General features: G+C 38.6%; 1 protein-coding gene across 1 annotated transcript in view; it reads right to left on the bottom strand.

The window, feature by feature from the left end:
- Positions 1–11,906, bottom strand: part of LOC149263017 (uncharacterized) — a 102,577-nt gene extending 90,671 nt beyond the window's left edge. The window contains exons 1-2 of the mRNA XM_089425588.1: positions 11,347–11,906; positions 11,124–11,236 (exon numbers count right to left, since the gene is read on the bottom strand). Coding sequence (XP_089281714.1) covers positions 11,124–11,236; positions 11,347–11,480 — 247 coding nt within the window. The 5' untranslated portion in view covers positions 11,481–11,906. The remainder of the gene's footprint in view (positions 1–11,123; positions 11,237–11,346) is intronic.
- Positions 11,907–13,080: the final 1,174 nt, after the last annotated feature.

Here is a 13,080-nt window from a genome sequence, read left to right on the forward strand (position 1 = left end):
TCAAGCCTTGTTAAATTTGACCTGGTCCCCATATTACACCTATTGGAATAAAATGGAAACATTCCTCTATTTGTTGTACTTCTATCTCAAACCTGGATTTTTCTTAGACTGGATGGTAGATATCTACATCTCTAAAAGTGTTGCCTTCTTTGGTTAAATAGAATTTATTTTAGTAAGATGGCTTTTGCTTGCTCTCTGATTTCCATAGTATACCGCAAATTCGATAACTAAGAGCAGCATTTTCTCAAAAGGCAGAAGAAGAAAAAACACCTTATACATATTATGTTCAAATCTGTCTTCTAATGAATATTTCACTGGTGTCTTTAATTTGCAATGCGAATTCAAATTTAGGTCAAGAAAGTTTGTGGGGCTTACACAACTCCATAACCTCATTAGTGACCAAGCTAATGCTCCTTACTAGGAGTAAAGTTCTACTCAGAGAGGGATCTATATAAGCAATAGGGTGTTAATTTTCGTTAAACCTAGCACTTGGTGAATTATTAACCAAGCAAATTGCAGATATATTGTACAACTTACACAACTAGGTTCTTAACATTCAGCAAAAGCAAAAATAAAATAACCAATCTCATACAATGACACACAGATTTTGCTCCATCAAAGTTTTTCATTAATAACCTAAACTTACTTGGGCTCTCATCCTGGGAGAATGGCCTAATTGAGGAATTACTTACAACCCTAGATCTAATCTGACTAATCAACCCTCCTTCGTTGATCTAGATCTCCTTGCTACCCTTACTCCTGTTGAGAATTTAAGGGCATTTTATTTATTACTAATTCTCTTACTTGATTACTACTTGTGTACATATTCTTATATTATCTTAGATCCTTATTATTGTGAGTGTTCAATACATCAAATAGCAACCAAAACAATAAGACTGTGACACAATGTTTAGGCTTTCAAGCCAAGGCTAAAACCTCTCCTCTTGAGAGGAAAACCCTTCAATCTCTTCTTATAGATATTTAGTTGATGAATACCAAGACCCTTGACAAAATTTGACTCAAGATTACCTCCAAGATGCTTGTCACTACCACCTGCACTATTCGGCCTTCAGTCCACAGTCTAGTATCTTTATGTCATTGCACTCCTTTAGATTTCGATCTCCTTATACCTTCATTGTCTTGACACAGTCCTCGACTTCTATTCTTCGGCTGCCACTGCTCTTCGCTTTACTATGAATATGTTATGACACAGTCTTGAGACAGTGCATTATATTCTTCGTTATACTGATGATGTTGGGAAAAACTTCCACCGAGAGATGATAGGTGTATATACAAGCTTCATTGAGGGTTATACGATGTGAATCCAGACTTCACCGAGACTTCCTGAGATATGTATCACTTTCGTTCACTATGTATTGCGTTACTACTTCTTCGTTGTCTTGTTTAGAGACGATCCGAAGTCTCCTTGGTGTAATGCAACATCACTTCTTATATATAGAGGTCAGCGTTGGTATATTAGGTCGACATGAGAGCCTTAAGCTAGGCCGACGTATCATACAAGGAGATCACTATATTTACGTAGCCGACTTGCAAGGGGATAGTGACACTCGTTATTGGAGAGTAGATCTTTTACAACATGACTTTTATAATACTTATGTTAAGACATAAAATCCTAAATATATCAAGAAGAAGTCTTTGACCTATGGTAAACACATCTTGCTCATGAAACCCATGATGCAAGGAATAATAATAATTTGTTTCTTCTTTTACATAATATTATAATTACAAGTCATAATGAAAACCGAACCTAGTTACATTTTCTTCAAAACTCCCTCTTAACTAGGGAGGTATTCATTAAATGGTACAAGGCTATTCAACACTAAAGAGATCTCATAAGAAGAGTCAGACTAGTAATCCATCTATATAGCATTATTATAACCAACATTGTCACATAGCAAGGCCTTGACTAACAGCTCTATCTCTTAATAGATCAGAGCACAATGTTGGCAAGACCAATGATGGTAGACACCTCCATCGTTGTCTCTCAAGGTACATACCCACCCTGGTGTTCACTGAGTATGATCTTCTAGGACTATTCTTATCTTGGGTTCCCAGCCCTCAAAGAATATCGATCCTCTTGCCTCCTATCTTGGATGCCCTACACATCCTCAAAGAGCATCAGATGCCAGATGATTACCTATCCTCCATTCTTTCTTCCCAGGTGAAGACAAGAACGTTGTGACTATCATGTGTCTACATGGCCTTCACTAAGACTTATGGTTGCTAGTCCTAGTCTAGTGCATGACACATTAAATGAAAAACACATCTATCACTCCCTTTTAATCAGGAGTGACTCAATCCAAGCTCCCTTTTAATTAGGGATTTGTCAGAGCTACCTCTTAACAAGGGACTCTTCTATACATCAACAACTTCTTCTTTGTGGGTCCTCCAGCTGCTTGATCAACTTCTCTCCTCGATGTCATGAAAATTAGTTGAGATTCTTCCTTGCAGGGCAACAGTAATCGATCACTTTCCTCCTTAGTTCATCATGTCATTCCTTTCTTCATGCAAAGTGTCCTTCTTCATATTTGGAACCTTCGTCATATGACTACTTTCTCATCATGCTTCTTCCATTCATCACATGAATGCTAGTTGTACTTGTATGTAACCCTACATGAACTTAACCAAGTATTATTCAAGAAATCAAAATATCATTAAATCAAATCGTACCTTACTAGGTGGCTCTTCATCATGACATCTTTCTATAGATATCAGCATCCTGCATTCATGTTGACACATCTTCCCAAAGATATATGTTGTCAAGGGTTTCTATCTTTTCCAAACTTCCATCAGAATCTTCATATCTTTTCGGGAGATTTCCTAGTCAACTCTTCTTGGTCTTTGGATGTTGATTGCTTTCATCATGGTTGCATAGCTCACGATCTCTTCCTTTCTCACACATTTCATTCTTTGGGGTTTCTAATCAGAGTTTTGTAATCGTAGTCAGCCACCTCATACTTTATATGAGGACATATTATGTTGATTTCATCTAGTGTGACTTATGCCTTTCTGCATCCTTTCAGAGGAGGAGATCCTTTTCCCTCGATCATGCTTCTTAAGATAGAAGTAACGATCCACATTATCTGCAACCATACGACATGACATTATAAAATTTAAACATAAGTATGCATACCTTATTTTACCATTAGGTCATCTAGGCTCCTTCCAGCAACTTCCTTGATTGAAGTGACTTCAACCCCTTGATCTGCTTCTGCTTCTTTTCTTATGTCACCATGACATCATCCATGAATTCCATGAGTTGGAGTTCTTGATGAAACACTTGCTTTCTCTCTAGATTAGTGAATCCTCTGATTAGGATTCTATCAAAGAATCTTGAGGATCTTGTATATCCTCATCTGGCAAATGTTTCCTTTTGACTTGATGTATGATGAGACTTGTCCTAGATGACTTCTTTCTTTCCTTCAATGTCTAATGAGGTTTCCAAGAGTTATGTCCTTCATGTTTGACTGTCATGGATTTTGTTCTTCATGATTCCCATGGTGATGCCACGAGCTCTTGCTCCTAATACTTTCATGATGCTACGATGCATCTTAATCTTATGGTCATATCTAAAGATTTAGGAACTTATGGTAGGACCCCTTTTTGTGAGAGATTTGTTGCTCCCTCTTTCTTTGGCCCTTTTCTTCAGCTTCCTCCATCTTTCCGGCGATATGAGCTTCTATTCACATTCTTTCCGTAGCATTGAATCTTATATTGTCTTTCTCTATCTAGCATAGAGACCACAGATTGTTGAATGAGGTACCCTTCTTCTTATCATCTTTCCTAGATCTCCCAATTGAGATCTCATGAAGATATTCCTTTGTTCTTAGATACCATTGCTTTTGTGTAGGTCTAAGTGATGTGACCTTCTTTACTATAATTTCAAAGAATATATCTTCTAGCATTTCATATATCTCTTTATGTCTCCTCTTCTACTACATAGGCATGGGAGGACCTTTGAGTGATTTCATATGAATCCTATGAGTCTCTTGATGCATTCAAGCACTGCTTGACCTTCAGAGACCTTTCCATAGACATCAATGACTTCTCTTTTCTATGAGGATTATGACAATCCTCCTTATTCTATGCAAGGACCTTTTCCATGAGGACTATGACTTTCCTCCAGTATTTCTATTTCCTTGCAAAACAAAGTCATTAAACCAAAAATTGATTAAACATGAAAGATACTTACTTGGCATGTGAAGAGGAGATCTTCACCTTGATGCTTCCTTTGCTTGAGTTTCCCATCACTAGTATCCTTTTATCAAGACTTCCTTGGAGACCTTCTAGCACCATGACATTAGTGATCTTGACATTACTGAAACTACTTCGTGACCTTGAGATCATTTTGACTCCTAATTCATCTTTAAGGTATTTGAGCATATTGTTGACATGCTAGTGATACTGCTATCCCACAAGTGGAATTTATCACACTCAGTATTCCTCGGAGTGCATCAGCAAACACCTACATCGAGCATTATCCAAACTATGATAGTGATATAGGGAGACTTATGTTCTGATCTGAGCATCATGCTATTCAAGATCTGAGATTGTGACAAGTATATTGTTATGACACTCTACTGAGACAGTGATGTATTTGTGTAGAGAGGCACTATATAGAGAGATTGTCTACCTTCTTTTCCTGAGTTTCTAAAAGTATAATTTATGTCGAGACAGAGAAGAAATGTCTCCTTCTATTGAGGACTTGTATGGAGTTAGCCAAATGATGGCATTTTCCCCGAGATCCTCAATAATTAAGCATTGTGAGTAATATTGAGATCACCATGCTTATGTAATACTTCATTGAACTGTATTTCATTATGAAGAATATTTGAATAATTATTGTAGTCACGAGATCATGTAGTATTGTTGAGATTGTCAGACCAAGAGCTTCACTGTAATCTTGAAATAGTGCTAGGAGGGAGACTGTGATTTCACAGCGAGATCATATCCCCTGAATTAGCACCAAATTCCTTTTGATGACTCGATCCGAGAGGGTTGACCGTCTTTGTGAAATGTATGCCAAGATGATAATGCCATAAGAGGATTGATCCTTACATTAGGTGTCCTAATATCACTGTATTGACTGCCCTTGACTGAACCATAGCTCTGAAACCATATTGAGAATTTAAGGGCATTTTATTTATTACTAATTCTCTTACTTGAATACTACTTGTGTACATCTTCTTGTATTATCTTAGATCCTTATTATTGTGTGTGTTCAGTACATCAAATAGCAACCAAAACAATAAGACTGTGACACAATGTTTAGGCTTTCAAGCCAGGGCTAGAACCTCTCCTCTTGAGAGGAAAATCCCTCAATCTCTTCTTATAGATATTTAGTTGATGAAAACCAAAACCCTTGACAAAATTTGACTCAGGATTACCTCCAAGATGCTTGTCACTACCACCTGCACTATTCGGCCTTCAGTCCATAGTCTATTATCTTTATGTCATTGCACTCCTTTAGATTTCGGTCTCCTTATACCTTCGTTTTCTTGACATAGACCTCGGTTTCTATTCTTCGGATGCCACAGTTCTTCGCTTTACTATGAATAAGTTATGACACAGTCTTGAGACAATGCATTATATCCTTCGCTATACTGATGATGTTGGGACAAACTTCCACCGAGAGATGATAAGTGTATATACAAGCTTCAGTAAGGGCTATACGATGTGAATCCAGACTTCACCGAGACTTCCTAAGATATGTATCACTTTTGTTCACTATGTATTGCGTTCTACTTCTTCGTTGTCTTGTTTAGAGACGATCTGAAGTCTCCTTGGTGTAATGCAATGTCACTTCTTATATATAGAGGTCAACATTGGTATATTAGGCCGACATGAGAGCCTTAAGCTAGGCCGACGTATCATACAAGGAGATCATTGTCTTTACTTAGCCGACTTGCAAGGGGATAGTGACACTCATTATTGGAGCGTAGATCTTTTACAACATGACTTCTATAATACTTATGTTAAGACATAAAATCCTAAAGATATCAAGAATAAGTCTTTGAGCTATGGTAAACACATGTTGCTCATGAAACCCATGATGCAAGGAATAATAATAATTTGTTTCTTCTTTTACATAATATTATAGTTACAAGTCATAATGAAAACCGAACCTAGTTACATTTTCTTCAACACCTCCAACCCAACACTCACTAAGAAGCCTCTCTCAATCACATGTTGTTGTAGTGTGTCTTTCCCATCTCCCTAGCCTTAATTTTATAACTGTAAATTGAGCTAAATCCCTAACCTTAGTCTCCGAAGTGATGGACAACCAAGATTAGACCTCACCTCACTTGAGATCAATAGTTAAGATTAAAACATATTCACTAAAGTAATTTTCTTTACTTTTCCTAAGTTTCTTTATCTCGACAATCCAACACAATACATGAGATTAAAACATATTCACTAAAGTAATTTTCTTTACTTTTCCTAAGTTTCTTTATCTCAACAATCCAACACAATGCATGTGTTTTTTCCTAAGTCAGACTTAGGCTACGTTACATTAGCAACTTGCTCACACTTGATCAAGGGTTCTAAGGAGATCTTAGGTGACTTTTGCACACCTAGACACTTAGGCATGTGAATAAGTACATGTCCGAGCTACAAACATCAACACTCCCACTCAGTGAGGGAGGTGCTTCTGCCACTTGGAACTGGCTCCAATCCTAGACTTGCATCTGTTGCCATGGTTACTCCTTCTCAACTAGAAGACTTCCTTACCATCATCCTAAAAGACCCACTCCCTATGAACTTGTTCCTAGAAGCCTCCTGCTCCTAAACATCCTATAAAGTCATCTCGTACCAAGAGACCTTCTAGACAAATTGGGAGGAATTTGTCAACTACTCCTCTCCTAAACCTAAAGGTTGACTCCCTCTAAGTTGCTCAACCTTTAGAGTTATCGACTCCCTGTTCTCTGTCACTACTCTGCTTCCTGTCATTGCTAAAATAGGTTGGCCCTTTAGCCTATACATGTTGCTCTCTCTAACTCCAATGATGTGGCCATGTTTAAGCTAGATCCCCTCGGTCTGATCAGTGCCTACTATCCTGGAATGCTACACCAAACCCCTTCTTCTCAATCATCAAGACTGAGAGCAAACTCCACCTAAGTTCCAAGCCCTAGCATCCATATCACACTTATGCTCACGTGCTAAGTCCTTCTAGCATTATTGTGGGTTTTTCTCGATCCTTTGAGACACTCGTGAAACCTTATGCCAATGCCCCGATTGGTACAGTCTCCCTCTCTCCCTCTAAGGTCTAACCTCTATTAATCTTGCTGGCAAATCTCGATGATACTTTCCTTTGTAGCTATCGTTGGTTGCTACAAGTTCTATCGACCATTATTAGGTCATGCTTGTCACAGTCGATCCCCTACCCAGTGACTTCTAAGTTCTTACTCGCCACTACATCCTACATTTACTTAACCATGCCCAAAGCAGCATTCCGCCTGCGGCACAATCCTTTGTGTTAGTCTCCTTATAGCACTCTTGGCACAATTCTATGCATCCATCCCCGGTTGCTCCAACTGGGCTACAATGGTCCACTGCCACTTTACCCTGAGTTGACTATCTCTACCCTTACTGCACCCAGCGATACTTTGTCAACACCAACACCACTCCGCCTGCGACCAAGTCCCATTGCATAAACCCTTATCTCAACTTGTCTCTGCAAGCCGATGTTTTCTACAATTGCATCTTTGACTCATCTGCAACTCCAACTCGACTACTCTGCCAACGGCTAGTTATCACATCCCAGCCCAGCTCTTTTTGACCCCAAACTATTTTCTGATTCCATGCACACCATTGTGACAATCTCTATTGGACATGCACTACACATACAATGCTTGTAATTTTCTCGCCCTACAGCTTGATTCTCTTTTGACGTGACTAATCCCTCTCACAAGCTGCAACTTTGCCTTTTACTTAGCCTGTTCTACTGCTCCTCTTGCGATGATCACATTTCTGATCCAACCAGCCCTGGTGTGCTACTTCAACTCATGGCCCATGGTTCACTCCTGTGTTGAGCGGTAGCTACCATGCTCTGCCCCAACCTCAATAGCTACTACTACCATGCTCTTCCCTGACCTCAATAGCTACTACTACCATGCTCTATCCCTGTACCTTCCTCAAGGGCCGACCCTATGGCCCTGTCCCCAACACCACTTTGCTAGCGACCCTAACACCCCTACATCTTGTCCTCAGCCTTTCCAATACTTCATTTCTCTATCGATCTTCTACAGCCTGCAACCATTGTCAACAGTTGTCCCTGCGTTAATTCTTCGCTCTGCCAATGAACTTTGGTCGACAACTACTCCAACGATTGGTGATTATGCAGGTGACTGCAACCACGAATCATACGAAGCATGGCCCACACCTCTTTCATGGTTTATCGCCCTTCTAACCCTGCCTACTTATCTTCTTTTTTCTCCCCCAACACTTGCACACAACCCTAATGGCAATTGCCTTCCAAAATTTGGTGTGGTGAGTAGGTGGCTCAATATATCTAGGCCCCTATCAGCCTATTCACTGCCCCTAGAGCACTGTTGGTCTCGTTTGCGAGCAACGTTTTCAGCTACTGTGGTGGTTGGGTGGCTCAATATGCTTGTTGGCCACCCACAGCCGCCACACTTTTTTAATATAATACTCAGCCCAAAAAAAAACATCTTCAGCTCTCTTGCGCAACCAAAAAAAATGTACAGTGGTACAGATTTGTACAACAAATCTCCTTCGACCCTGAAAAACACAAAGAGCTAATAAAATAAAATAAAATTGTGCCTTGTACAATCATGGCCCCGATGATCTTGTACGAACCTGGCTCCTTGGGCGATTTAGAGATTGGTTTTTAAAGATCTAGCTCTGATACCCTGTTAATTTCAGTTAAACCTAGCACCCAATAAATTATTAACCTAGCAAATTGCAAATCTACTAAATAACTTACATAGCTAGGTTCTTAATATTCAGCAGAAGCAAAAATAAAATTAAAAAAACCAACCTCATAAAACAACACACAGATTCTACCCAATCAAAGTTCTTCATTAATAATCCAAACTTACTTGGGCTCTCATCCGAAGATAATGGCCCAACTGAGGAATATTTTAAAACCATGGATCTGATCCAACTGATCAACCCTCCCTAGTTGATCTAGATCTCCTTGTTTCCCTTCCTCAGAACCAACACTTATTGAGAAGCCTCTCTCAATCTTGTGTTGTTGTAATGTGTCTTTCATATCTCCCTAGCCTTGCTTTTATAACTTTACATTAAGCTAAAACTCTAACCTTAATCTTTGAAGTGATTAACGACCAAAATTAGATATCGCCTCACTTGAGATCAATGGTTTAGATTAAAACATATTCACTAAAGTTATTTACTTTATTTTTCCTAAGTTTCTTTAGCTCAATAAACCAACATACTAATATGTGTTTTTTACTAAGTTAGACTAGCTAAATTACATTAGCAAATTTCTCACACTTGAGCAAGTAAGGAGATCTTGGGCAACTTCTACATGACTAGACACTTAGGCCTGTGCAAAAGTACTTGCCCAAGCTATAAACATCAAATCATAATGGATCTCATGAAAGTTCGCACCATAATCATGAATATGTATCTTCTAAGGTATGACAAAATTATCTACTTAATAACAAAGGCCTGTATGATGATTGATAGTTTATAATGTATTACTCTCCATAAAAATGTTAAATGATCAATCATTTGTTAAAGTTTAGACTTCAGGGCTTGTAAAACATAAAATTAAAAAGTTCCAAACGAGGCATCCAAATTCCAAAAATATTAACTTATCCCAAATTTGCAACCAACTCTCAAGAAAATCATTCTAAAAAGAAAGAAAAGATTGAAAGAGAAAAAAAAACCCATAATCATCGATTGTTATGGAGAGGCATACATGATATTCTCTTCAGTTGGGACTCTCTCAAGGTTTTGGGGGAAATTTGGATGGTCGAGACACCAATGCTACATACCCACTAGTGTAGATCCACCTTAACTCCAAATCTATCATGCACCAAGATGTATCAAATCCCTTGAGTGATAAACCTTTTTTCCAAGTTTTTTCAATTTAAAAAAAGTTTTCACCTATGAGGGACTTGATCCCAATTTAAACAATAGTTTCCACCTCTGAGAAACTCGATCGCTTTTTGCACACAATAGATCCGGAGTTTAAATTGTATTTGTGCTGGCTAAAACAATTTAAAGGTGTGTTGCTCGGTATGAGAGAGGCGTAATTCCTTCCCTGTTCAATATACAATATATATTACTAAGCAGCACACCTATAAAATGTTTTAACCATAAGAATATTTTTACTTTCAATTGCTTTATATATGTAATTGATATTGACATATTTTACTTAAGGTGGAGATTGGAATATTTTATTTATGGCCAACATTGTAATATTTGTTTGTTATTAAAGTTTTTAAAATGCCTCATGTCAATTCTATGTTGAGCACAAAAGGGATTACCAACTTCCTCATACTGGAGGTAGAAAGAACCTCTCTGCACAAGAAACTCCACTAGCAAAGTATCCTTCTTGGGAGCCCTCGTGCTGCCACAACTCAGCTTGGCCCTGTTTTGGCACTGACTCAGGAATGACTGTTGACTTAAGAGTTTGAGACATACCTGTAAAGTCCTTCAACTATGCTGCAAGGTAATCAGGATGGTCACTCTCCACTTCATGTGGAAAAGGAGATGACCAATGACATTCAAAAATTTGCCCAGAAAAAGGATAATAAAATTGATAACTTCTCAGTTTTAGATTGTCTAGCTAATCGGCGTATAAATTGTTTGATTGCCCTAAGATAAGATTGCGCAAAACTAGATTTAGGATATAGATCTCACGCACTGTCCCTACTTGCATGGATAGGTAGGGAAAAGGCTATTTTGGTACAGTCGTGGATTAGCATTTACTTTTAGAAGTAAGGGGGTGATAACTGTGTTCCTTGGTAATATAATTTGTCAAGTTTTTTGAAGAGGGAGAATACAAAACCCATTACGTTTCGGTCTCAATTTACCCTATCCTAGTTCATTTCCCGCACAGAACGGGCGAAAATTTAAAACATTTATGAAAACGAGAGAAAGAAGCTTACTAGCCAACAACTTGATCACTTTATCATATCGGGATTCTTCCGTTGCTGGATTCTTGGGTTCTTCTTCCACAGAGTCATGGTCAACTTCGTTGTCACTCAACTCGCTATCATCGCTACAATTACCCCAAAGTAAAATACGTTAAATTCACATTCAAATATACTGCAGTTGAGGGCAATTCCGGAAGCGATTGACCAATACTCTTACAGAATTGCAAACAATCACCTGGACGAATTAGCCCGGCCTTCGGCATTGTCTTTATCGTCAATATCAATAACATATTCTGAGCCATCAGAATCTCCATCGGATGAATCGGATGAATCGGAAGAAGAAACTTGAACCACCTCTGCATTCTCCATCTGATCTAAACCCTAACCCAACTTGTTACCGCGGATTTCAAAATAACACGAATTCAAACTGTTAACAGCAAAATATATTTGATGGGACGTATTCGCAGTGCTCATTGCTTCTTCCAATACAATTTTATAGCGAGTGGAGAATAAAATGAGCGAGTGGGGAATCAAATAAGGGGAGTGAAGAAGGGAAACAAAAATTCCAAGGCCGTTTGTTTTAATTTGTGTATTAAATTGGATCGGTAAAGGGACTGGTTCTTTGCTTGCCGGGTAAATCACCGACCAATCAGTTGTGGCCGTCTCAGCATGCTAGGTGGAAATAAGGGATCTCGGTTACAAAATGAGTAAGCGCTCTGCCCGAGCCTTTCTGCAATTCAAAATTCGCTCTCAATGCTATACTTCTCGAATTTAATTTTCATCATTTTTTGCTCAATGATCTCTTATGTGGCTATTTTCCGGAGATACATGCGCGTAAACGTGGTAATAAATTTCGAATGAATCAATATGGTTGTTTTTTTATTAAAGGTTTTTTATAATAAATTAAGAATAATTTACGTAATTAAAAAACAAAAGTTTATAGTATATATTGCATATACTTTTTTATAAATTTTGAATGAATCAATATTTTAATTATTTAAAATTGGTTTTATAATTATTAAAAAATAATAAATTTATAGTTCACTATGGTCTTGTTTGTTGGAAATTTGGCAAAGAAACTGCGAAGGTGTGAGAAGCCGTGCCGCGTTGTGTCACCGGTGAGCGAACAGTGGTGCCTGTTTGATTCACGAGCACAATCAATTACATTGCGATATTTGAGTGGAACGGCGGATGTCGGATTCCAGGTACACCCCTCCCCTTTGCACGAGAACGAAAAATACTTTGCATTCTCGTAGAGTCTCCACGTTTCTGTTTCCACCTTTACTCACATACATACACAAGAATTTCACGAAGAAGACGCTCTCCATTCACAAGAATTTCCACAGCTAGCTGAGACAAGCATTCAGGGAAAGCATTCAAGAAAAGCATTCAGCGACCCAAACCTAAGTGCAGCATATATACAAGACGATAGCAGATAAGTGGAGCAAGACGAACGGCGGAGGTCGCATTCTAGGTCGCATAGTTGCATTTTCCTATGAAAGCTCTAAACTCTAAAATGCAATTTTGCAACTAGTCGCAATTATGGTGGAAAGTAACAGCGACTTGTGAAGGTTGCATAGTCTCATTTTTTGCCAGATCGCATAGTCGCATTTTCCTGTGATAGCTCTAAGACTCTAAAATGCGATTTTGCGACTAGTCGCAATTATGGTGGAAAGGAACTGCGACTTGTGAAGGTCGCATAGTCGCATTTTTGGACAGGTCGCATTTTCCGGTGACATCTCTACGACTCTAAAATGCGATTTTGCGACTAGTCGCAAATATGGTGAACAGAGATAATGAGCTTGTCCACTGAGCGTTGAATGCTTGTTGTTATTTGGGGATATAGAGTTAGTGGAGTGCTAGGGGGATTTGATTCGCAGACGTTGGAGAAGGGGAGAGCTGGAGAGATCTATCTGTTTTTTCGGTTTTTATAAAGAGCCTGTCTACCTCTTACAGTGCAGTAAATAAA

Source organism: Pinus tabuliformis, chromosome 6, assembly GCF_031772625.1.
Source record: "Pinus tabuliformis cultivar Carrire ecotype Pingquan chromosome 6, CPIR1, whole genome shotgun sequence".
NCBI lineage: Eukaryota > Viridiplantae > Streptophyta > Pinopsida > Pinales > Pinaceae > Pinus > Pinus tabuliformis.